Source organism: Helicoverpa zea, chromosome 30 (assembly GCF_022581195.2).
Source record: "Helicoverpa zea isolate HzStark_Cry1AcR chromosome 30, ilHelZeax1.1, whole genome shotgun sequence".
Lineage (NCBI taxonomy): Eukaryota > Metazoa > Arthropoda > Insecta > Lepidoptera > Noctuidae > Helicoverpa > Helicoverpa zea.
In genome coordinates this window covers 4,598,292-4,624,317 of record NC_061481.1, presented here as the reverse complement: position 1 = coordinate 4,624,317, position 26,026 = coordinate 4,598,292, and the positions used below count along the sequence as shown (strand labels likewise).

Below are 26,026 nucleotides of genomic sequence, written 5' to 3'. Positions count from 1 at the left end.
ATGTAGGTTGACTGCCTCGTTGGTCTAGTGGTCGCAAGAGCGGCTGCTGTGCTCGAGGTCTCGGGTTGGATTCCCGAGTCGGGCCGAAATAGCTATGTGGGTTTTCTTAAACTTTCACAAAGCAGCCCGTAGTCTGGAAGTTGGTGATTGATTCACCCGTGCATCGGAGAGCACGTTAATGTCGGTCCTGCGCCTGATCTCTCTCCGGTCGTGTCGGATTGCCGTCCTATCGGGTTATGAGAGTGAAGGAATAGGGAGTGCACCTGTGTCTGCGCAAATGCTCGTGCACTATAATATGTCCTGCGCCGCTGGCTGATCTCCTTAAATGAGAACAGCCGCCGTAGCCGAAATCGGCCACGGACGCCATTGTTATATGTAGGCCAAACAACGGACGGCAGGACCAAAACTATCAGTTACAACAACTAACGAGCCGTTCGGGTTTCCTGACAAATCAAAACCAATCTGTTAAAGACTGGTCTTGGTTGTTTGGTGATTTTATTTTGAAAATAATGGCCGAGCGAGTAACGTTCCTCGTCCCCCTCGCCCCGCATGTTGTCGGTACTTTCTTAGTAGATTTTGCGTTATGACATCTCCGCTAGTCATTTTGTTCGCTGTGGTACATGTTGTGTAAGTGTGCATGTTCATACACACACTAGCATGACTCATCCGCTTTCCTAAGATAAAAATTCTATCAAATTGGTTATTTTTGTGTATTTTTCAATACAATATTTCATAAAAGTAGTGAATGGTTCTTCTAAATAAATACAGAGGTAACCTCTTCGCTATAAACTTAATAATTATGATTTCATACAATGCGTGTACGTTTTTATACGTTATGTTATCAATAAATTAATGTGGATTTTGAACAGCCTCTGTAAAGAAGAAAAAAATATATATTAGACAAGTTTAAACTTTGGAAAACAAGTAGTAATTTAAAACTACCTAGATAGGTCTGAACGTTTTTGGTGCAGTTGACAGTTCTTCAAGTCACTTAAAAAAATGATACTTTACCTTGAAAAACAGCTAAAATTGTAAAACGCTGCCTTACAAATACAAGACTGTGCTGTGCTTGTCCATTAAGAGTCCTAAAACTCACTCAGCCGTGACGATCAGAATCCTGTCACTTCTTACAGGTTCCTTCGAAAACCTTATAGAGTTGTTACATAGTTGCTACTCAGTTGCTACCGAGTTTTTACCTAGTTACTACCAAGTTGCTACCCACGTGGTTTTGAAGATAATCAGCCGCTAAAGGTGACATCCATTCTTATATTAAGATAACCACTAAGTCACTCACCACTACACACTGTCGGCAGGGCTCTGGAACTCGGCGAGCGCATGCACGGGCGAAGGTTGCTTCTTCTGGGAGCCGCGGCGGACTTTGGCCCGAACTTCTTCCGGCTTCTCCGGTCGGATGAGAGGTTTCTTCTCTGGGGCTTTCATGCGCCATACCACGATCGGCGACTGGAAATTTTTGGAAATAGAAATGAGAATTTTTAATGGATGGTTTAGATGTGAAGGTGAAATGTGCTAAATAGAAACAGTAAAAAAAATATATGTGTTGGATGAAATCTATACTAATATTGTAGAGGTGAAGAATTTGTAAGAACGAGCTAATTTCTACATAATTTATTGAGGAAAGCTACCTTTATATGCTTCTTTCCGGAATGTGAAGAAGTAGTAAAAAACGTAGATAATAAGTGAAATAAAGTAGCAAAAATAACTTTTTAAAATTATGAGCTACAAATAGAACATAAAACGTATATAATATGTAATATTTTAAAGTGGAGAATGATCATAATAAAATTTTTAACCATGAATATTAACTAAAAATTTAAAAATTCGCTAAAACCGTAAAAATACTAGAAATAAAATTAAGAAGAAGGCTAAAACAGTAAGGCCGCAAACGCACAGGCGGGTAGCTTGCTTCGCACCTACTGTGTAGCGCGTCACCTAGCGAGTAGCCCAGTAAAACGAACGTTCTAAAATGAACGCGACCGGCTGCACTGCGCGCTTATGGATACACGCCAAGCGACTAGCTAGGCGCTAAACGTTCGTTTTACTGGGCTACTCGCTAGGTGACGCGCTAGACACTAGGCGCGAAGCAAGCCACCTGCCTGGGCGTTCGCGGCCTAATGTAGTTCTCGCCAAACTTTTTGTCGTGTCCGAAACGGAACGATTTTGAGTTTTGCGAGAAGTATATAAATATAAAAAATAAATACATGCACATACACAATATATTTTCATTGTATATGAATGTTCTGATAGGATAAATTGCATATAAGCTACATGATAAAGCTAAAAATGATAAGTACAGTTGAGAGCAACAAAATTGGGTCAGATATTTAAAAAGAGCTGAAATTATGAATACTAAGTTACCGGTTGTCAATTGTAGATATTTGACCGTTATTGCCATATTTCTAAGGGATAACCCAATAACTAAGTCGTGTAGGTTAGATATGCCATCTTTTTACATTATCTTGATTACAGTAGTGATTCACACTAGTGTATTTTATCGGACACGTAAAACCGCGTGACAGGTTTTTTATCCGAGTCGCGCGTAAAAAAAACCGAGCGAAAATTCCGCTGGTGTAAAACAGCTGTTACGAAGCATATATTAATACAGCGGTCATTTTTGACTAAAACATTTTTACACTGACTCAAGATTATTGCTCTCAACTATAATTTCAAAAAAATGAGACATTGAAACAAATACACAGAATTCTACAACTCACGTAATTCTGTCCTCAGCCAAGCGTTGGCACAAATTAGCCATTTTAATTAATAATATTATCTTATACTACTTATACACGATTTGAATAGGCACTCAACTCGAGGTCTAAACGATCTTGATACTTTTTACACAAATACATATTAAAACTATATCACCAATGACTGTGTTTCGGATGGCACATTAAACTGTAGGTCCCGGCTGTCATTGAACCTCCTTGGCAGTCGTTACGGATAGTCAGAAGCCAGTAAGTCTGACACCAGTCTAACCAAGGGGTATTGGGTTGCCCGGGTAACTGGGTTGAGGACGCCGGATAGGCGTCGCTCCTTGTGGCACACTGGTACTCGGCTGCATGCAGTTAGACTGGAAGCCGACCCCAACATAGTTGGGAAAATGCATCCCAACATAGAAGGCAAATGATGATTTATTTTTAGCGACATTTATTTTTTAATCTGAGCTTTTAAATAAAATTTCGTATCAAGATTGTGTATCTTCAGTTAAGTGCCTACTGAAATTGAGGGAAGGTATATTATATTAGCTTAGAGTTATGCGGGTTGGGATTTTAACCTTATAACGGGTGTGTCGTTCACAATCACATTAAATCCTATCGCATATACTTTATGATATTCTATGGCGAATTGTAAAAAAAATAACCTAATCCATTCAGTGGTTTAACCACAGGATTCATTTTTCGTTTTTATAATTTACAACATCATGTGTAAAGCAGAGATAAAGTTAGGAGTATCGAATGTTTTGATCAGTTGACAGCTGTCAGTTTTCAAGGGAGAATTTCAGTTGTTTGTAGTGACTGACTTTTATATGGTGTTCTAATTTTCGCACATTTTTAATGTATTTACTTTGTTTGAAAAATTCATTTTTTTATTTTTACGTATTTTTCTATTTTCTTTGCGTTAATCGTCATATTTTAACCAGTACATTAACGCATTTAATTTAATGTGATTGTGAACGACACACCCGATATATATTCTCATAAAAGTTATTTTTCATTAACAGAATCACGCCAATTGGGCCGATCATCGGCCACGGCGGCTGTTTTCATACAAGGAGATCAGCCAGCTGCGCAGGACATATTGCAGTGCACGCACATTTGCTTGGACACAGGTGCACTCACTATTCCTTCGCTCTCATAGCGCGATGGGACAACAATCCGACACCACCGGAGAGAGATCAGGGCAATATGCTTTGTAAAAAATGAAAAATAACTCTTAATGTATTTATGATAGAAGCTATATTTGCGTTTCGGGTAGGATTATATAAGCCTAAATTACTTAAATATATACTTAACGTACTTTTAAAGCCAGTCGGATATATGTTCCTATATTTTTAGGTGTATATACTTATTTTCTTAGGATTATATTTTGATGTCAGAATCATCAGATATCTATAAGTACTAATATTATAGAGAGGAATAAATTGTATTTTTTTTTATTTGTTTGTAGTAGATAAACTCAATAACTACTGGATGGAAAGAAAGCATTATCTGCGAGTAACATAGGTTATATTCTATCCCGGTCCGGGCGCTAGTTCCCACGGGACTCGAGTGAAACCACGGGAAAACGACTTGTTAATTCTGACATCAAAAAAACTTAATTTCAAGCCATATTTTTTACTATAATAGCGAAGCCATATATTTCAAAATATAATACATTTTCGGATACATATGTTTTGGTAACATGCTGTATACATTTTCGATATACGGGGGGATGCATTTTTGATTTATGTACTTGCATCGGATATCCGAATATTTTGGATATCGCAGAACTGTAATGGCTATTCAGTTGAAACTTCCGACTTAATCTGTGAAATAGGAAAAAATACGCTCGAACAGAACCGCGGTATTTTGTTAAACTAGTTAGTTATTTATTTATAAAATGTGTAACTTTAAATACGCAAAATCCTGAATATATTCATCAGAAAAATTAGCAGAATCAAAATCTTTCTAAAACAGGTATATATTTTTCTAAAAATCTTCATGATAGTTATCGGCACGAATCTTGAGCTCTGACCTACATCTGCGCAGAAGTGATTTATTAGCAAAGAACCAATCCCGAGTGACGGCTATGACGCGATGCGCTGCGGGCCAATCACCGCTTTAGCCCGCCCCCGCGCCTCACTTCATACCACAATAGGGACCCAATAAATTACTTCTGCGCAGGTGAAGGTCAGGGCTCAAGATTCGTGCCGATAACTATAACAATATTATGAATAGGTCAAGCCATAACGCGCGAACGAACTCACCATAATTTCCTTTTAAAATAGTTGTTTTTTTTTTCATTTTTTCAATTTGGTTTTTTACTATAATTTAAATGACTTTTGTATTTTTTTACGACTTTTTATATTTGTTTTAAAACGCTTTTTTATTGTCTCTTTTTTTGGGGTAGTCTGGAGTTTTGCGCATTTTAAGTTACACGTTGTAGTTAATTTTTAACTGTAGGTTAAAAATATTAATTAGATTAACCAGGCTAAAGAAACTTAGATATTTTTAGGATACATTTTTAAATGTTAATAAGAATTACATGTACTAGCGGTTCCCTGTGATACCACCCGCTTTCCGAGTTCACTACTTTCCGTACTCGGATAAAAAGTAGCTTGTCCTTTCACAGGCTCTAACTAGAATATCAGCTGTTCTAAATGATATAAAAAGTAGCTTGTCCTTTCACAGGCTCTAACTAGAATATCAGCTGTTCTAAATGATATAAAAAGTAGCTTGTCCTTTCACAGGCTCTAACTAGAATATCAGCTGTTCTAAATGATATAAAAAGTAGCTTGTCCTTTCACAGGCTCTAACTAGAATATCAGCTGTTCTAAATTATATAAAAAGTAGCTTGTCCTTTCACAGGCTCTAACTAGAATATCAGCTGTTTTAAATGATATAAAAAGTAGCTTGTCCTTTCACAGGCTCTAACTAGAATATCAGCTGTTTTAAATGATATAAAAAGTAGCTTGTCCTTTCACAGGCTCTAACTAGAATATCAGCTGTTCTAAATGATATAAAATTGAATACACACAGGCTACTTTTCAACTGGGTGCGAGAAGTAATTCCCTTGAAATAATGATGGAACCGCTGAGATTAGCTATAGTTATCGACACGAATCTTGAGCTTTGACCTTCACCTGCGCAGAAGTAATTTATTGGGTCCCTTTTGTGGTATGAAGTGAGGCGCGGGGGCGGGGTAAAGCGGTGATTGGCCCGCAGCGCATCGCGTCATAGCCGTCACTCGGGATTGGTTCTTTGCTAATAAATCACTTCTGCGCAGATGTAGGTCAGAGCTCAAGATTCGTGCCGATAACTATAACTGCCGAGAACACTTAGTAGCCTATATTTTATGCTGTAACTCGAAGAAATTCCTTCAACTCACGAGCAAAACCACACAATAACTAGCTATATTTCCACATATATTTATGTTCATACTTACAGCAATGGTTCCCTGTCTGGTGTACTTAGTAGAAGCCACGTATGACGCCTTCACAGTTAGAACAACAGCATTCATCAGGTTCTTAGCCGCCTGGATGAGAGAGGTGGCACTGTCCAGCTGTGAATGAGTTTGTTAGTTAGTTTATCGGTCTTATTTTTGGCACACTCTTTTAAAATATATAAAAAAACGTCACAGTAGACACATACTTTGATTTAAGCCATGTAAAAAGAGACAGAATGGATTATTGTGATGAATACCATAACCAAAACTAAGACCTTCTTTTAGACATTACATAAATGAGATGGGAGTTTCTAAAAACACACATCGCTTTACAGAAATCACTACACATACGCATTTTTCCACGTGGCACACTGCTGCATCCAGTTAGACAGGAAGCCGACCGCAACATAGTTCGGAAAAGCTCATGATAAATTGATCGCTCCTAAAACGGATATCTCTAAGAGAAGCAAACCAGTGACATAAACGGACAACACAATTAAATCGGACAGAATCCGCAACCGACCCGTGCTACAACTCACCCCTGTTACAATGACCCTGGTGTTCAAACAGCAACATACATGTAGTAACGGACAACACAATAAAACCGGACAGCAACCGGACAACACCCGGTCATCAACCGGACACCAACAACTCACCCCTGTTAAAATCACCCTTGTGTCCAAACCAGACCGACATATAGAAACGGACGAGACAGTAAAACCGGACAGCAACCGTAAGCGACCCATTTTGCAATTCACCTCAATGTTTTAAACAGCGACATATACATACAATGGTAATGGACAACACAATAAAACCGGACAGTGACCGTAACCGACCCGTGTTACAACTCACCCCTGTTACAATGACCCCGGTGTTAGTTTGGGCCTGCATTTCAGTGTTGTTCTGTAGAAAGTCGTAGAAATAAAGTTGGTAAGATATTTCTTTACAGCAATATAAACTCAACAACTAAAGGTAAAACCGCGTCTGACATTGCGATAAAATCCAGACGGAATCCGGACACTGTTAAGTAATCTCCAGATCGACTTAGGCATTTAGTCGAAAAATGGAGAGCGTCCGTATATTAAGACACTATACTGACAGCATCTATCATCAAATGGACAATTCCAAACACCAACTAGAGGTGTCAAAGCCATCCGAAAGGCCAAAAAACATCCGGACATCACTCAGCATGATCCAGACACTTCCCGGACAGTATCTGTCACAATAAAGACACTTTCCGGGCATCTATCCCGTAACCAGGCACTTGCACTCACCCCGCCGACGATGAGCTCGACGAATACAAGGCTATGCGCTGCTGATACGCTAGCAGACCTTGCTTAGTTGACAACTCTGGACACCAGACACTTTCCGAAAAGCATCTCGCAAAATCCAGACACTTTCCGGGCAGTTACCAGACACTTGTATGCACTCACCCCGCTGACGATGAGCTCGCCGGATATGTTTTGCACGTCGGCCTTCACCTTGCTGGTGATCTGTATCTGGTGGCAGTATAACGCTATGCGCTGCAAATACGCTAGAAGGTCTTGCTTCGTTGATGATTCGGGGCACTGGAACAAAGAAAATATTATGATGAGAGGGGCTCACAGTTAGATAGACCATACGATTTACGAATCATCTTTACTTCTATGAGAAATATAAATAAATAAAGGCTCCGAAAACACAGAATCGATTTGAAAAATTCTCTCCTTTTGGGAAGCTACACTATTTCCACGTGACAAGCTATATTTTGTACATATAGGGAAAATGTCTAGAATTTCACCAAATAGGCCATGTGTAGGTATTAAAAGGCACGTTAAATTGGTCCCGGCTGTCATTTGAATATATTTGGCATTCATTACGATATTGCTCTTGATTTCTAAGGGTTCTCATTATCATATCCTGACCTGATGGCTATGGGACCACCTGGGAAGTATACCCTATCAAACCAAAAATAATTTTACAAATCGGTTCAGGTGTCTTAGAGTAACTGATGAAAATACATTTTTTTGAAAGATTCCGAAGGACTGAGCACGTCCTCCTTTTTGAGAAGTCGGTTAAAGAAGCTTAGGTAGAGATACCTTTCTTTTTAAATTCGACGAATTTATATGAATTCCTCCTTTTGGGAAGTCGGTTAAAGCTGATGATGATGAACTATATATGTTACCTGTTCAGCAATCTCCCTGGTGAGTTTGTCAAGCTTGGTGCCGGCTTCGGAGATTTTCTTGGCTGCGTTGATCACATCCATCGTCGTTTTGAGCGGGCCACGACCCCTTTGGAAAGTAAAATTCAAGGTAAGTATTGATTCAGAAAGCCCAAGAGTATAGTTATCGGCACGAATCTTGAGCGCTGACCTTTATCTGCGCAGAAGTGATGCGCTGCGGGCCCGCCCCCGCGCCTCACTTCATACCACAAAAGGGACCCAATAAATTACTTCTGCGCAGGTGAAGGTCAGCGCTCAAGATTCGTGCCCATGATTATACCTTGGCCGTTCTTCTCTACAGAAAGTTTTTGAAAAGGGCAAAAGAATCAACCTCATTTATATCCCTGACATTCATAAGTGCTTGTGAAGGACTAAATCTAAAGACGGAATTTGATTAGACTGGAAGCCGACCCTTACATAGTTGAGAAAGGCTAGGCACATGACTTCACTAGTAAAATCAGTCACCTAGGAGGCTAAGCAGATAGATGAATTACCTAGTAATGATGACTTGCCTATGAAAGATGACTTACCTTCTAAAGATGACTTACCTATCAAAGATGACTTACCTATGAAAGATGACTTACCTTCTAAAGATGACTTACCTTCTAAAGATGACTTGCCTATCAAAGATGACTTGGCCAGTAAAGATGACTCACCTAGTAAAGTCAGTCATCTCCAGCATGATCATGCACATGTGCTTGGCCAGCATGATGATGTCGTTGCCGGCGTCGTCCCACTTGGCCACCTCGTTGTCGAAGGTCATCTTCTCGCGACGGAAGAGCTCCACTTGTTGAAGGATCTTGCGTTTGTCTTCTTCCGTCATTTTGCGCATGGCTTCCTAGGATGGGGACAGGTAAATGAGTGCTTAGAACTTTGCTGGATAGATAAAAGTTACTTTAAGAGTCGCCTGTTTTTTCGTAGAACTGTTTATTTTTTAAATTAAAAATTTATAGTAAACATTTGTTTTAAGACAAGTGACGTTCAAGTTATCGGTGAACTTGGGCTTTAATTTCATTGTGTTTTTTGATTTATACTAATTAAGATGAAGAGTAAACTTGTGGTACCCTAAGGGCCAAACTACTGAGACGATTTGAAAACTTACACTAAACACTTTTGAGAGGCTTTAATATTCCCGGGTAACAGGCTAAATTTTACCTGTGTACGGGAAGTCGTTGTCGTTGCATAGCCTAAAACTTTCACTGCTGGACAAAGGCCTCTCCAAACTGAGCTCATTTGCCCATACTCACCGCGCTAGGTATGGGTGTAGGCGAGCGCAATATGGGATAGTTTTAGCTTCTGAGTTGCTGCCCATCTCCGAGCAATCTCTTGGTGCTGTGTAATGGTTATTTATACCACTATAATAAATACAAAATACTTACTCTAGCATTAGTAATACCGCTGATGTCAGGGTACTCGTCGACACCATGTTCACCAGTGTGCGCGCTCGCTGTAACATACAATATATGTTATAACAACTTATTTATTTATCAAGTGAGGTAACCAGGACTTTGAGAGGTTTTTTTTTTAAGAAAATTAAGGGTAGAAATGAATGTACTGACTCTATACAGGTTGTTACAAAAAGTTGTGTAGCCAAAAGGGGGTTCAATAATTTAAAGAATCCATTTAAAAAATTGTATGTCCCTAGGATCAGATTTATGAAAAACAATGATGAATTTACAAAAAACACGCCCAGAATGATTTGACATTATGTTCGTATAACAACAACGTGGTAACAATAACGTGGTTGTCATAATAAGGACTAATAATATCAAAATTTACAGAAACCACTTCGTTAATATCTACGAGTACTTTTATAATAACCTGTATACTCCAAAATTGGCAACAATCTGTACTAACAGGAACTTAGTAATACATTATATTCAAATGTCTCTAACACAAAGTCCTGCGTACCTGCTCTATATTACCATATACAACGTTATTTTTTGTTTATGCGAAACCTGATACACCTATCCAGTATTTTTATGTAAAGAATCTATGTACGAAATTTCAAAACCGTATCATGAAAAATCACAAAGTTATAAGCTTGTTAAGTTACGGGACTGTCCGTAAAAATACATATTCACCACAAAACGCACACATGCCGCGCAACGCGATAGCACTGTGCGCTCGCGCCCGCTATGAACTCGCCGTGACCTTTGCTGTGCGAGAATAAATACCTATTTGTGGTGTCCAACATTCAAACTTTTTTAGATAATTTTGGGAAAAAATATAACATGGTGTAAAAACTATTGGAATCGATTCAGTTACTGATTCTGAACAAACTATATTCAGGTTTCGCACAAACAAAAAATAACGTTGTATACAAGCTGTTCATTTGCATTTGTGCAATATTCAAGGACGTTATTATGCTAATGATTCTCAATCCAAATCAACAAAAAAAATTGGTACGATTTTTTTTTCGGAAGTCGTTCAATGTCACCTAGCCGTATTTAAACCCAGCGCGTGTGTTGCTGGCCTTAAAACCCTGCTGCGCCCTCATACAAAGGCAAACACAAAGCACACGCGACGATCATTCATAAAATTTGGTTACTTCTGAAATACTACGACATTACAATGACAAAAAAAGCAGCGCATATAAGTTATTTCCCGTCTATTGTAATTCCAATCGATTATTTACGTATTTTATTTCAACCTCCTGAAATATTGCACAGATGCAAATCAACACCTTGTATTAATTTCCAACAAATATTAATATTAAAACATAAAAAGCGATACATGCATATTCTAGCTTTAAACACAAAAGATGATTAATGAGAACCCATGCCTTACCAATGTGTTAATTTATACTTATCAAGAAAGTTCTTTAGTCTCGTGAGCCTATTTTTAATTGATTTTCCCTAAAACGCCTCTATAGTAATTATTTAGTCTTGCTTATACCCTACGCCTGTTTTCATTATTTCTATCGATCTGTTGTTTTTCTTGCTAGCGATAGAATTTTGATATTACCCCCGTACAAGTGATGCCAAATTCTTATCTCTAGTGGTCAAAACAACAGATAGACAGATAGTTTATTGAGAACCGCCGTTAGCCATGACTTTTTTGTATGTACATTATTCCCGAGTATATTTCATCCAGGTATCGCGGCAAAACAACTGGTTTTCAGGTATATATATTCGCCCGCAATGTTTGTTAGTGCGAGTACGCCACGAGATTTTTTGTCACATTGCCTCGCACTCGGGGTATCTCCCTTCTTACATCCCTCGTGTTCCAGGGCCGCGATAACTCTAAAGCCTCGTATCTACTAGGCAACATTTGGCGCGCGACACGTGAATCTCGACATGTACGGCAACGCTGCACAACAGCGCGCTACATTGCCATGCAACTGCCGCGCAACATGACGTGCGGCTTGATGTTTGTTTAAAGTGCATCGTTAGTTGAGCATCAATTGTTGTCGAGTGGAGACGTGACGCACAACAATGTCCGTAGATTGGTGTAACGAACCACTGCCGCTGAAATCAACACAAGTTCCTCTGGCGACATGTTGTCGACGACTGAGAATGTGTGGACAGACACAAATGTTCCGCGTCAACATTCAACAAGTTGCGAAACATGTTGAGCAACATGCGCGTCAAATGTTGCCTAGTGGATACGAGGCTTTAAGAACAATCTCGTAGCACCATCACCGTGTTACGTCCACTTACATCGACTCCTAGTCTCCATGGTCATGTCCTCAACTGGTTCGAACTCGGTGTCCGTGTCTAGATCCTCGCTGGTCTGATGATGAACATGCGAACAAACACGACATCAAGCATGCATGCGTAGATAGGATTCTGTTTCTTTATCTGCCCTTTTAGCATATACAAACTAATATTATAAATGTGAAAGTAACTCTGTCTGTCTGTCTTTTCTTCACGCCTAAACTACTGAACCGATTTGTGTGAAATTTGGTAGACATAGTTTGGAATTTTATTCAGAAATTTAGTATCAGTTTAGAAACTAAATCCTTTCTATATTTAACACATAAATGAATGACGAGACAAAAATGGTATTAAAAACATGAAATCACGAGCATCTCATATAATTTAGAGTGCAATATGATGAAAAACCTAACAGCCTTACTACAAAAACTTAAACATCTGTTGAACACTTGTCTAAAAAAAAGTGTGGCTTCAAAACGGACCTTATTTCAACGTCATAATCTGACATTGTTTTAGATAAGTGTTCAACAGACGTTTAAAAGTTTTTGTGGTACGACGGTAAGAGTTTAGCAAAAATAAATATTGGAAAGATGCACTCTAAATTATACAATAACCAGAAACACAAAAAAAACCTGTAAACACATGTGAAACGAAAGCAACCATAGTAGGTATGATGTAGGATGCCCAACATCCGACTTTTTATAGGACAGACATTGATAGAATCATCGGCACGACTCTGAAGCGCTGACCTTCACCTGCGCAGAAGTGATTTATTAGCAAAGAACCAATCCCGAGTGACGGCTATGACGCGATGCGCTGCGGGCCAATCACCTCTTTACCCCGCCCTCGCGCCTTACTTCATACCACAAAAGGGACCCAATAAATTACTTCTGCGCAGGTGAAGGTCAGCGCTCGAGGTTCGTGCCGATGATTATACACCCGTGCATCGGAGAGCATGTAAATGTCGGTCCTGCGCCTGATCTCTCTCCGGTCGTGTCAGATTGCCGTATTATGCTTGCTTTCATTTCTAAAAACCATATTAAAAATGACACTGAAAATGGACATGACATTAGCAACGGAACAACACAAAAATTCATGGGATTTGCATAAATATGAGTGAGAACAAAAATTCTTAATCGTGGTCAAAGTTCATCACAAGACTTTTCTAACAAGTCCAAACACAGCTATGATACGATGTTCCATCATGAAGTTCCAGTTCATATCTTCCGGCTCCATCATCAGATCAGTTCGACAGTACCATATTATTATATTGTCATCAGAACTACATACAGCTGACAATTTTCATGACGCTAAAATATACGAGATCGCACTAATAACTATTGTCTCACTCACACTTACGCATAACCCATGTAATTAAAAACAACCTAAATGGACAATGGGATTAGCAACCACAGATACAAGACGAGCACATTCGAGCAACCAAAAGCAACCAATGATGTTTTTGTTTTTGGCGAAACAAGAACACGAAATGCTTCGATTTATTTTGAAAAAGTTGGATAGGAATTTCGAATATTTGAACAAAAAGGCTAATAAGTTTTATTGTACACGAAAATCTCAGGAAGACACACAAGTCCGAATACTTTTAGTGTCTGATAGCCAATTTATCGAAGAAAGGCTTAGGCTACATTTTATTCGAGTTCGCGAAAATATACCCTTAAGAAACGGGCTATATCATAAACGCAAAAGTTTGCATGTATGACCCTGATTCGCTCAAAAACTACCGAATTCAATGAAACATGGCTAAAATGTATCAGAATAACACATAGGCTATTTTTTATCCACGTGCAGGAATTAGTTCCCTCCAAACACAACCAAACAGCTAAACCGAATATCATAAAAAAGCATTTCGAGTTCCCATTTCGCCATATACACGGTTGCTCTCACATTTGCTCCTGGTCTCCAACGTGTAGTGTTCATCCAGCTCCACATCCTCAGGGTCGAGTTCCTCCTCATCCTAGATCATGGAGAGGTATGTTAAACGCAGTACAAAACTTGGCGCTCTAAGTATATGAGCTGGCGCCCTAAATACATGAGCCGGCGACCCTAAATACATGAGCCGGCGACCGTAATACGTGTTCTGGCACCCTGAATACCTGTTCTGGCAACCCTGATACATGTTCTGGTGCCCGACTGCTTGGCGACCGCTTTTGTTAAGTGCTATGAAATAAGATCGGCAGCAGAATGTTCTTCGGTGTCAAAAAACTAATTACTTTTGTTATTTATCGGGCGCCAGAGACGCCATTCATCAGTTGTGTCCGTTATGTAGCCAGTCTTCATCAAATATCTATACGCTTTACTTGGGATTCGAACCCGGAGCTATAATCGAATTTATAAATATTCGCTCACTCGTATAAGGTCCAGCTAGAAGACCAAAGCGAAGAACTTTTCAAAGTTTAATTAACGCCATACTGATATTCTATTGATAGTTTAAAAACTTCTCTACTCCCTTTTACTATAACTACCTAGACTTAAGTCACTTGTCACATGCAAGTAAAAAGGACCTGAGGAACGAACTCAAGAACCTTTTGTTATACAGGAATGAATTTTATCCAGTGCGCAAACTTTGTCAACTTATAGTAGTTAAATAAGTTTTATCGAAACGTATATTTTTATTTTGACGTGTTTTAGTACAAAAAAGAATAGTTATTGATATCTAAAGATGTTTATTTTGTAACCGATTGTACGGCCACAGTCGTCATAGTAGGCACGGCGGCAACGCGAAACCGGTTTACTGACGCGAGCGCTGCTCCAAGCGCGTAAGAATAGTTGGTATCCATATTTTGCTGATTTTAGGGCGGACAATTTTTTTTTACTAATGATGCAGATAATATGTTCTATTAATGATTGTGTGTGTGCACTGCTTAAAATTCATTCCTGTATACCTGAAAAAAATAAACTCATCCTTTTTTCTCCAAAACTCACCCTATTCATGAGAACAGCGCGTCTGATCTCCCTGAAGGCATCATAGACGAGTCGGCTCGCGTCTTTATCGACAATTTATACCAGACAAAACATAAAAAATGCGCTTTACTCGGGATTCGAACCCAGAGCAGAAATCGAACTTCATCATCATCTTCCGCGCCGTTTTCCAACTATGTTGGGGTTGGATTCCAGTCTAACCAGATGCGACTAAGTACCAGTGTGCCACAAGAAGCGACTGCCTGTCTGAGCTCCTCAACCTAGTTACCTGGGCAACCCAATACCATTTGGTCAGACTGAACTTCTGTCTTACCACTGAAAAAAAAGCCCAATCATTTTTCTTTCCTTCAAAAACATCTTCCAAAACTCACCCTATTCATGAGAACAGCGCGTCTGATCTCCCTAACAGCATCATAGACAAGTCTGCTCGCGTCAATGAAGTCGTTCTCGTCTAGCGCTGCGCCTGCGCCGCCACCGAGCGCCGACACCGCCGCGTCGACGCGCACGCCGAATTTAGACATTACTGTGGAAGAAAAAAAAATTAGGGTTTTAGTACTAAGTGGAAAAGCAAAACTAAGAAAGTATTTTTTTTTACGGAATAAATTAGGAAACACATTCTCGTCAAACGAATTTTCTAATAAAAAATAATATAATATAATAAAGCGGAAACAAGTATTTGTTTATATCTTAAAGGCTCCGAACGAAATGAACAGATTTAAAAAATTCTTTCACTTTCTCAACATAAGCCATATTTTATCAAATACGTGCGGTAGTTGCCACGGGAGGTGGGTTTAACCGCGAGAAAATGGCTAGTAAATAGTAAACCCATTTTCTATTTAAATGAAGCCTTCGCGAAAATAAAGCGCTTTATCCGAAACAACTAAGCGTGGAACCACGGGGAGCATCTCTTAAGCTTTGGTTTCCTAGGAAAGCGGTGCAGTCATATAGCGGCCGTAATACAGCGGTGAATGACGTCACTAGAACGTTGTCTATGTAAACGAAATGTTTCCTAGAGAGCGGTAACTGACACCGTAAAGCTTTGGTTTCCTAGGAAAGCGGTGCAGTCATATAGCGGCCGTAATACAGCGGTGAATGACGTCACTAGAACGTTGTCTATGTAAACGAAATGGGGCGGTTTCCTAGAGAGCGGTAACTGACACCGTAAAGCTTTGGTTTCCTAGGAAAGCGGTGCAGTCATATAGCGGCCGTAATACAGCGGTGAATGACGTCACTAGAACGTTGTCTATGTAAACGAAATGGGGCGGTTTCCTAGAGAGCGGTAACTGACACCGTAAAGCTTTGGTTTCCTAGGAAAGCGGTGCAGTCATATAGCGGCCGTAATACAGCGGTGAATGACGTCACCAGAACGTTGTCTATGTAAACGAAATGGGGCGGTTTCCTAGAGAGCGGTAACTGACACCGTAACTTCAAAAAGCGGTGCCGCCATTTGCATGACGGCCGTCTTGTCGGTGTCGGTGAACGTTTTATTTGGTGTCGTGAAATTTGAGAAATATTAAATAAAACAGGTTAGTAAGTATAATACAACTAAAAAAAAGTTTATGACGTTGTTAAAACGGCCGTGGAACTTTCCACATGCCATCACCGTAAAGACGACCGTCTATTTGCGTCCGTAATATTACGGCCGCTATATGACGGCACCGCTTTCCTAGGAAACCCAAGCTTTATCTTCATGGTTATTTCATGTATTTACCCATTCAGCGACCTAAAAAGGACATCCCATATCTTTAATATTCCCGACATCCCAAATCCCAAGTTCCCAATTAACAAAACCACAAAAGCCTACTTTAATTTTAAGGCGTGGCGTACTCATACAGATGGTACATGCGATTGCGTAATGAACCGTGACCCTTACTCGGGTGATATTTTAACAGAGCTGGTAAACATTATAGTTATCGGCACGAATCTTGAGCTCTGACCTTCACCTGCGCAGAAGTAATTTATTGGGTCCCTTTCGTGGTACGAAGTGAGGTGAGGCGCGGGGGCGGGGTAAAGCGGTGATTGGCCCGCAGTGCATCGCGTCATAGCCGTCACTCGGGATTGGTTCTTTGCTAATAAATCACTTCTGCGCAGATGTAGGTCAGAGCTCAAGATTCGTGCCGATAACTATACTTGATGTTTGGAGATTCTTGCCGGCTATTCACCGTGAGACCAACTTTTTGGAACCGTGCAACTAGTGAGACGTTTCATTTGACTAGCAGTTAACATTGTAAGGAGGTACATTTTTGACGTTGTAGGTACTCTTTAGATCTACAGGACCGATTTTGAGCCACGTTATTTAAGCATATAGAGCACAGGTACTCAGCTGAATCCGGTTAAACTGGAAGCCGACCCCACCATAGTTGGGAAAAAGCTCGGAGGATGATGATATTAATTTGTAAGCATATACAGCCTTACTTATAAAAATCTCTAATCATCTTCTAAGCATAATTTTAACTAACATTTAATCACTACTTAAGGCTTTAAGTAGTGATTAAATGTTAATTAAGACATGCTCAAGCAACGTTTAAAAGTAAGGCTGATATTTTCCGGGTGCGAGAATTAGTTCTCTCGAGACGCAGGTGAACACACAGCCACAGGAAACAGCTTGTAATTTTATAAAGTGGAAGAGCATCTAAATACCTATGTTTTAATCTCAGAAACGACTGGATTTGAAAAATCTTGGCGTGTTGCCCATTATCAAAGAAGGCTAATTTTCGTCTGGGTCCGGGAACTACTTCTATCAAAGCTAGCTATATTATATTAGCAGATTCCCGACAATTTTAGCAGTGACCCGGGTTATCGTCCCCGGACAAAATATAGCCATGTTAGGGATGATTTATGTTAGGCAGGGCCGCGTCCGGGGCGTGCCATGTACGTGGCTCGTACGGGGCACAAACGACGCTGGTCTTTAGAATTTCGTAAAAGCCCGGACACGGCCCGGCCTAATATAAATCATCCCTTACTCGGGAATAATGTAGGTTTCCAACAGTGAAAGAATTTTTCAAATGGGTTCAGCAGTTTTTAAGCCCTTAGCCCCCTCTTCCTTATATTAGTATAGCTAAGCCTACTATGCGCGTACGCATATAGCTGTGACACGCGATTGCATAATAAACCGTGACCCTTAGGGTGCGTCCACATCTGGCGAATGCGCCGCGAATGCGCAGCACGCGAGCCGATCGCGAGCTGTCCGCGAGCTGCGCGCGTGCAGTCACTGCAATAGTTCGGTGCGCCTCTTTAGCGCAACTCACGCAAGGCTCGTATAGAGCGCGCGATCTGCGCGCAATCAGTTCTCGCCCTTACAGTTTCGTATATTGGCTCAGTACTATCCAAGATGGCAGACGTCGCGCGCCGCCTGCGCGCCGCTCGCGTGCGGCGCTTAGGTCGCGCGCGAGCTGCGCGCGGGCGGCGCAGAAGCGGCACACGAACAAAAATGCACGCGCGCAGCTCGCGGACAGCTCGCGATCGGCTCGCGTGCTGCGCATTCGCGGCGCATTCGCCAGATGTGGACGCACCCTTACAGGTGACATTGTAGCAGTGCTTTCATTCATTAACTATCTATTCTAATATTTCGATCTGTACTAAACAATATAAGATATATATTTTTCGTTACTTGTAACGTAAAGGCCTCGAAACTACTAAATTGATTTGACAAATTCATTGTTGGAAACCTGGACTATGCCAGAGTAACATAGGCAAAATTTTGTCCAGATACGGAGAGAAGTTCAAAAGGGCCACGGGTGAAACCGTGGGCGGAAGCTAATTATACTGTACTAGCTGCTTTAAAACGGTTTTATAGTTATCGGCACGGATAATGAGCTCTCGGCGGAAGAGTGGGGATCGCTTTGCGCACTGTACACTTATGACAATAAACCAATAAATCACTTCTGCGCAGGTGAAGGTCAGGGCTCAATATCCTTGCCGATGATTATACCAGTGTCTCGAAGGAACTTCATCCCCTTATTTAGCCTATCTTAGCCTATTTGATCAAATGGGTTCAGTAGTTTCTGAATCTCTAAGGTCCAAAAAAGTGTCCTCTTCATTAAACCGGTATAGTTAAGCCTACTATGCGCGTACGCATATAGCTGTGACACGCGATTGCGTAATGAACCGTGACCCTTACATGTGACATTATAGCAGGGCTGTCTAAAATCATTAGTTATGTAAATTTTTGTAGTATTAGTAGGCTCTATTTAGTTGATTTTGACCTTTAAATGTTATTTGACAATGAAAGAATCCGGGTTGACTAGGATTACGTATAACGTAGTAAATAAACTTTGGATAAAAAACCGAGCCATGTGCGAGTCGGACTTGCTCACAAAGTGTTCCGTGCCATCTATACTAATATTATAAAGAGGAAAACTTTGCTTGTTTGTTTGTAATGGATTAACTCAAAAACTACTGGATTTTAAATATTCTTTCACCATTAGAAAGCTATATTATCTGCGAGTAACATAGGCTATATTTTATCCCAGTGCGGGCAGTAGCTCTCACGGGACTCGGGTGAAACCGACGGGAAAACGGCTAGTTATTTTAAAAATGAGCAAAAAATCACGTTTGTTGTATGGGAGCCCCCCAAAATATTATTTTATATTAGTTTTCAGTATTTGTTGTTATAGCGGCAACAGAAATACATCATCGGTGAAAATTTCAACTCTCTAACTATCACGGTTCATGAGACACAGACTGGCGACAGACGGATGGACGGACGGACGGACAGACGAGCGAAAACAATAGGGTCCCATTTTACTCTTTGGGTTCGGAACCCTAAAAATCGTGTAGGCAGTTCGCTATGTATAGGGTAGAGGCAGTATAGGTATTGTGTTGAGGTCAGATAGACAGTCGCTCCTCGTAAAACACTGGTACTCAGCTGCACCCGGTTAGACTGGAAGCCGACCCCAACATAGTTGAGAAAAGGCTAGGCAGATGATGATGTCAAGAAAGGTTATGTTTTTAACAACACGTGTATACATGACAAGTGACAAACGCACAGCCCTACAGACAGACACACAAACAGTGCCGAATTAACATATCAAACAAGATCTTAGAAGGCCGAACACTAAGTTATTAATATCATCAATGACTGATGAGTTAGAGGCCTAATTGAAGATATTGGATTTTAATAACAAATATCTTTAGACTAGATCATCCAAATTGTTTTAGCAGATTTTAAACCGCTAATATAATATAATTTCTCTACTCAGGGAAAATAATAATGGCGTCCACGGTCGATTTCAGCCACGGCGGCTGTTCTCATTTAAGGAGACCAGCCAGCTGCGCAGGACATATTATAGTGCACGAGCATTTGCTTGGACACAGGTGCACTCACTATCCCTTCACTCTCATAGCTCGATAAGACGACAACCCGACATTAGAAAGAACAGGTGCAGGACCGACATTTACAAGGGTGTATCAATCATCATCTTCAAGACTCAATCGATATCAACCCGCCCCGGGAATCAAACGGGGCATCATTGCGTATCTGCCGTGCTATGCGACTACTAATGACTATAGCCGTTATTGGCTTGCTACAGACTTTTTTAATCGTCCCACTGCTGGGCTGCGGCCTCCTCTCACAAGAAGGATTGAGCATTAATCACCATGCTTGCTCAATGTGGGTTGGTGATTTCAGACTATATAGTCCAGGTTTCCTCAAGACGTTTTCCTTCACCTTTTTATCAGCCATTGGTGTCCAAGATATACTTAGAAAGTACATACAAACTTAGAAAGTATATACAAACTTAGAAAAGTTGCATTGGTACTTGCCTGACCTGGAATCGAACCTACACCCACATACTGGAGAGGTTGTTTCTTTACCCACTAGGCCACCACGACGTTATTGGCTTGTATAAATGAGAATTTGCAGACATTTTAAAACATAAAAAGATCCTGTACGATAAACACAAGAATTCTCGGCAGACGCGTATTGCGTAGTCAAGGCATATATTTGTAAAAGAACAACAAATTCTATAAAGGTGAAGGGTATTCGTGTATAGAATTATAAACATATAGACGGTTGTCATCTATATATAAAAATGAAACCCGCTTTCCGTTGTCACGACATAACATGAAAACGGCTTGACCGATTTGGCAAAAAATTAGAGGGGAAGTAACTTAGACCCGGGAGAAGGTTTTAGGATAGTTTTTGTCACCATCCGGCTACGGTACGCGGGTGAAACCGCGGGCGAAACCTAGTATTGTATATTTATGGAAATCATCATCTGTCTAGTTTCCCAACTATGTTTGGGACGGCTTCCAGTCTAACAGGATGTAGCTGAGTACCATTGTGCCTCACAGAGTATTGTGATTATGGAAATAATTGATTGAATTAGTCGGTGTTACGTGAGGTAAATAAAAATAATATATATATTGCGAAAGGTAGGTAAATAAGACGGATTTGTTACAAACTAGCCGCTTTCCTACACTACTGCTCGTACTGACATAAAAGTTTAAAAAACTAAAAAACTCTAGTCATGTATTGTCATCAGAACTCAGAGCGTGTGCAAAATTTCATCGTAATCGAAGACCGGGAAGAGGGTCAAATTATAGATATCAAGATTTTCTTACATACAAAGATACAGATGAAGCTAAAATAAGCGTGTTAAAAAGTTTTCATATTTATATTTCCAGCTGCATTTTTGAAACGCCATTACTATTCTAACCGCGTCTAAAACATTTCTAACTCTACATGTCGTAGGTCAAGGTACACAAACTCGGTCCATCTATTTCAGGAAATACCACATTTTTGTATGTAGGTAAGATTTACTAGTTTTTTCTACTACGTAAGGCTGCCTTTTAAGTTCTGTCGTTTGCTAACTTCGCGCGATTATTAAAAAAATATATATATGCCACTTTTATCTTCCTGAATTTAGAATTTTAAAACAAAAGAATGTTTTTAAATTGGTCGAATAGTTTTATTGTATCGTCCATTCAAACGTGGCAGGTCGGTTGTAAAAATGGAAATGTCTAAGGAAAATTTGCGTGCGATAATTTTCTAGAATTTTAAAAAGGGGTTGTCGCGACTTTAGTGCTTTGAAGAGATTAGTTCTGTATTTAATAATGTAGCACCATGCCTTAGGACCGTAGAAAGCAAATATTTAGGATTTCAATGTGGCCACTCTAGCCTCAGTGACAAGCCACGTGAAGGTCGCCCAAAAAACGCCATGACAGAAGATAATATCGACGTCGTGCGGCAGCTAATTCTCGCAGACCGATATGTAACATACTGTGAAATAGAGGCATCCATGGGCATTTCAGGGACCACTATCCAAAAAATTCTGCACGAAGAACTTGGCGTAAAAAAGTTGATCTCTCGTTGAATACCCCATTTGCTTAGCGACGACCAACAAACAGCCCGAGTAAGTTGGTGTCGCAAAACTCCGCAGCGATTTAACGGAGGAGAGTCAAAGCATGTCTATGATATAGTCAGGGGTGACGAGTCTTGGATATATGCTTGCGATCCATATTCCAAGCAGCAGTCAACTGTCTGGGTCTTCCAAGACGAGCCAAAACCGACCGGAGTCATTCCTTCAAGAATCACTTAAAAAAAAAATGGTTGCCTCGTTTGTGGCAAAGGGTGGCCACCTCGCCACTATTGTACTAGAATATTGCAAAACGGTTACCGCTGACTAGTATACCACTATTTGTTGGCCACAAATCATCACCGAATTTAGAAAAAAAAATTCAAGACGTCGAATGATCCTGCACCATGACAGTGTAAGTTCGCACACCGCCCGCCAAACAAATACGTTTTCGAATTCCAAAAATGTTGAAATTTTGGATTATCCACCTGACAGGCCTTACTTAAGCACTAACTATTTTATTACATTCCCCAAAATTAAGCAAATTCTTCGTGGTCTACCTTTCAGCACACCTGAAGAAGCTGTTGACGCTTGCAAATAGGCCGTTTTGACTACCCCTACTTTGGAATGGAATAAATATTTCAAAAACTTGTTTGAACGTATGCAAAAGTACATGAAATATCCCTAAGTATTCTTAAAAAAACAATAAACAGTAATAAACTATTGGATTGTCTATACTTATTTCAAACGACACAACTTAAAAGGCAGCTCTCGTATTACAGTTAAATGCTTGTTAAGAGTAAACAATAGATCAATGTGTGAACTGTTTTATGTTCGGTCCTTGTTTAAACTTTTTTTAAGAATTCTAATTCCTTGAAAGCATCAAAGGAAAATTTTAGGACGCCGAAAATTATTTTTGTATCCGTGCTCAATGTGGTAAATCTAAAAAAATCGGTTCATCCATTCAAAAGCTGTGGAGCTCCCTAACGGTTAAAGTTATAATACCTCTATTTTTTATTCTATATTTTTTATCGGGGGTTATGCATACATTTTCATAGATTTCTCCTTTCTCATTTTTTCAACATTTTTTTGATAATTAAATTAAACCAATGACATTGACATTTGAAAAGCACGCGTTATTATTTGTTTACAACGTAAGCAGTTGGAATTGATAAATAATTCATAATTATACAAAAGCTGATGATCATCATTAATCATGTTCCGAACAACGGAGTTACGAAATATTTTGTGACGACTTATGACCTAGTGACGTCATAGGTGTGTCAACAAACGTTAATAGAAAGGTGTATCTATAATTCTTTACTAAATCTCCATCATCATCATCTCCCGAGCCTTTTCCCAACTATGTTAGGGTCGGCTTCCAGTCTAACCGAATGTAGCTGAGTATCAGTGTGCCACAAGGAGCGACTGCCTATCTGATCTCTTCGACCCAGTTACCCGGACAACCCAATACTTCTAGGTAAGACTGGTTGTCAGGCTTACTGGCTTCTGCCAACTGCCACATGTGACTGCCAATGACGTTCAATGACAGCCGGGACCTACAGTTTAACGTTCCCCTTAGAAACACCTTAGTCATTGAATATCATAAAAATAAAATAAATAAAATTTGTGACAAGATATACTTAGAAAGTACATAAAACTTAGAAAAGTTGCATTGGTATTTGCCTGACCTGGAATCGAAGCCACATTCATACTAGAGAGGTTGGTTCTTTACCCAGTAGGTAACCACGAATTACTCGTTTCATAAATATCCAGGTAAGTATATACGTTAAAAAATCACACGCCTTCAAAAAAAGCGCATTACCCAACTGTGAAAAGAATGACAGACGTAACGAAACATTAATTATTATCACTTGTAAAGAATCTTGACACCATGACAGTTACATGTGGACTTTAGATAAAATAGATGAAGCAATAAGCTTTAAGTGTATTTACTGTAATTTTCTAAATAACTAGCCAGCTGGTTTTGGACGTTAATAAATGGCACCCACGCCGAATTTTGCGGCTGTTCTCGTGTAAGGAGATCAGCCAGCTGCCCAGGACATATTATAGTGCACGCACATTTGCTTGGACACAGGTGCACTCACTATTCCTTCACTCTCATAGCGCGATGGGACGACAATCCGACACCACTGGAGAGAGATCACAAGCAGGACCGACTTTTCTTAGGAATTGCACCTTTACATATATTTTTCCTGATTCACGAGAGCAAAATTTTGACCAAACGTTATAAGACCTTTGGTTGTAATACCAAATTCATTCACCAGTATGCCAGTAGTCCTATTAGATATTAATGAGTAGAACCAAAATGACTATATTTTGGCTGATAATTCGGTAATTCGCTACAAATGTCACCTGTCTGATAGAGGCTAGTATCAAGTATGTTTAAATCATATCATTTGATAACTAGATAAAAAGTCTACTTCTACATTAGACAGTAATAAGCCAGCTATGCAAATAAGTAGTTTATTAGTTTAGTTTTTATGGGAAATCATAAAATAACCCCTCCCGCTGTGGGTTAGCAGCGTCAGTGTCCGACTCTTACTGACTAAACCCACCATGTTCCTTTTTAAGCCGTTTATGAACCAGAGCCGCGGTAACTCGCGCGAACAATCCCGCAGCCCCGACAACTTAACCCTGATTTTATTCATTCGTATATCAGTTACTTAACTAGGAGTGTAAGGTCGCAAGAAGTCTGCGGGTTGTTCGGAAGAGTTACCGCGGCCCTGGTACATAAAAGGCCTACGACGGAACACGACGGTTTTTAGTCAGTTAGAGTCTGACACTCCCTTACCGCTGCTAACCCACAGCGGGAGGGGTCATTTGATGATTTTTGACGTCGCTAAAAAAAAGAAAAGTCCCGACGAAGCTTGCTTAACCTTGATTTTATTCATTCGTATATGAGTTACTTAACTAGGAGTGTAAGGTCTCAAGTAGTGGGTGGTCGCACCGGGCAGTATATTGGGGTCGCTAGCGTGTTCATCATATATCATCGTGAAATATACAAGTAGGTCGGCAGACGAGCTTAAAAGTTCAATGTATTGTAAGTACACGTTATTTATATTGTGTAGGGTTGTCAATGTAGTAGTACTGTTTTAAAAGCGAAAGTTGTGGAAAAACTCATGAAGGGACGGGGATGAGAATTTGGAAAAACTGAAGTCCGAATGGAGATGAAAATTAGGTTCATTATGTTATCTATACAAAAAAGTCGTGGTGGCCTAGTGGGCAAAGAACCAACCTCGAGTATGAGGGCGCGGGTTCGATTCCAGGGCAGGCAAGTACCAATGCAAATTTTCTAAGTTTGTATGTACTTTCTAAGTATGTCTTAGACACCAATGACTGTGTTTCGGATGGCACGTTAAACTGTAGTCCCGGCTGTCATAGAACATCATTGGTAGTAGTTACGGGTAGTAACGGAAGCCAGTAAGTCTTGACACCAGTCTAACCAAGGGGTATTGGGTTGTCCGGGTAACTGGGTTGAGGGAGTCAGATAGGGCAGTCGCTCCTTGTAAAGCACTGGTACTCAGGTACATTCGGTAAGACTGGAAGCCGCCCTCAACATAGTTGGGAAAAAGGCTCGGAGGATGATGTTATCTGTACAAACTGAACCGATTTCAAAATTCCCACAAGTATAGCTCACCAGTTTTTGTGAGATAAAACGTCTTATTATGTTGCTGGGGAGTTTGTTGCTCCACTACTTCTTCCCAGCAAAAACGCATAGGAAGTGGTGAAGGGAGGGCGTTT

At 40.1% G+C, this 26,026-nt stretch overlaps 1 protein-coding gene across 7 annotated transcripts in view; it reads right to left on the bottom strand.

Annotated features, from left to right (window-relative positions):
- Window positions 1-226: 226 nt before the first annotated feature.
- Window positions 227-26,026, bottom strand: part of LOC124644460 (catenin alpha) — a 49,184-nt gene continuing 23,384 nt past the window's right edge. For 2 of the 7 annotated variants that reach the window (XM_047183814.1, XM_047183816.1), the window contains exons 17-26: window positions 15,335-15,486; window positions 12,027-12,099; window positions 9,744-9,811; window positions 9,021-9,202; window positions 8,329-8,434; window positions 7,598-7,732; window positions 7,017-7,067; window positions 6,165-6,281; window positions 1,295-1,461; window positions 227-872 (exon numbers count right to left, since the gene is read on the bottom strand). In XM_047183814.1, the coding sequence (XP_047039770.1) occupies window positions 1,297-1,461; window positions 6,165-6,281; window positions 7,017-7,067; window positions 7,598-7,732; window positions 8,329-8,434; window positions 9,021-9,202; window positions 9,744-9,811; window positions 12,027-12,099; window positions 15,335-15,486 (1,049 nt within the window). In that variant the 3' untranslated portion in view covers window positions 227-872; window positions 1,295-1,296. Of the gene's footprint in view, window positions 873-1,294; window positions 1,462-6,164; window positions 6,282-7,016; window positions 7,068-7,597; window positions 7,733-8,328; window positions 8,435-9,020; window positions 9,203-9,743; window positions 9,812-12,026; window positions 12,100-13,928; window positions 13,999-15,334; window positions 15,487-26,026 lie in introns of all 7 variants that reach the window. The other 5 variants (XM_047183818.1, XM_047183820.1, XM_047183817.1 and 2 more) reach the window with 3 other exon arrangements.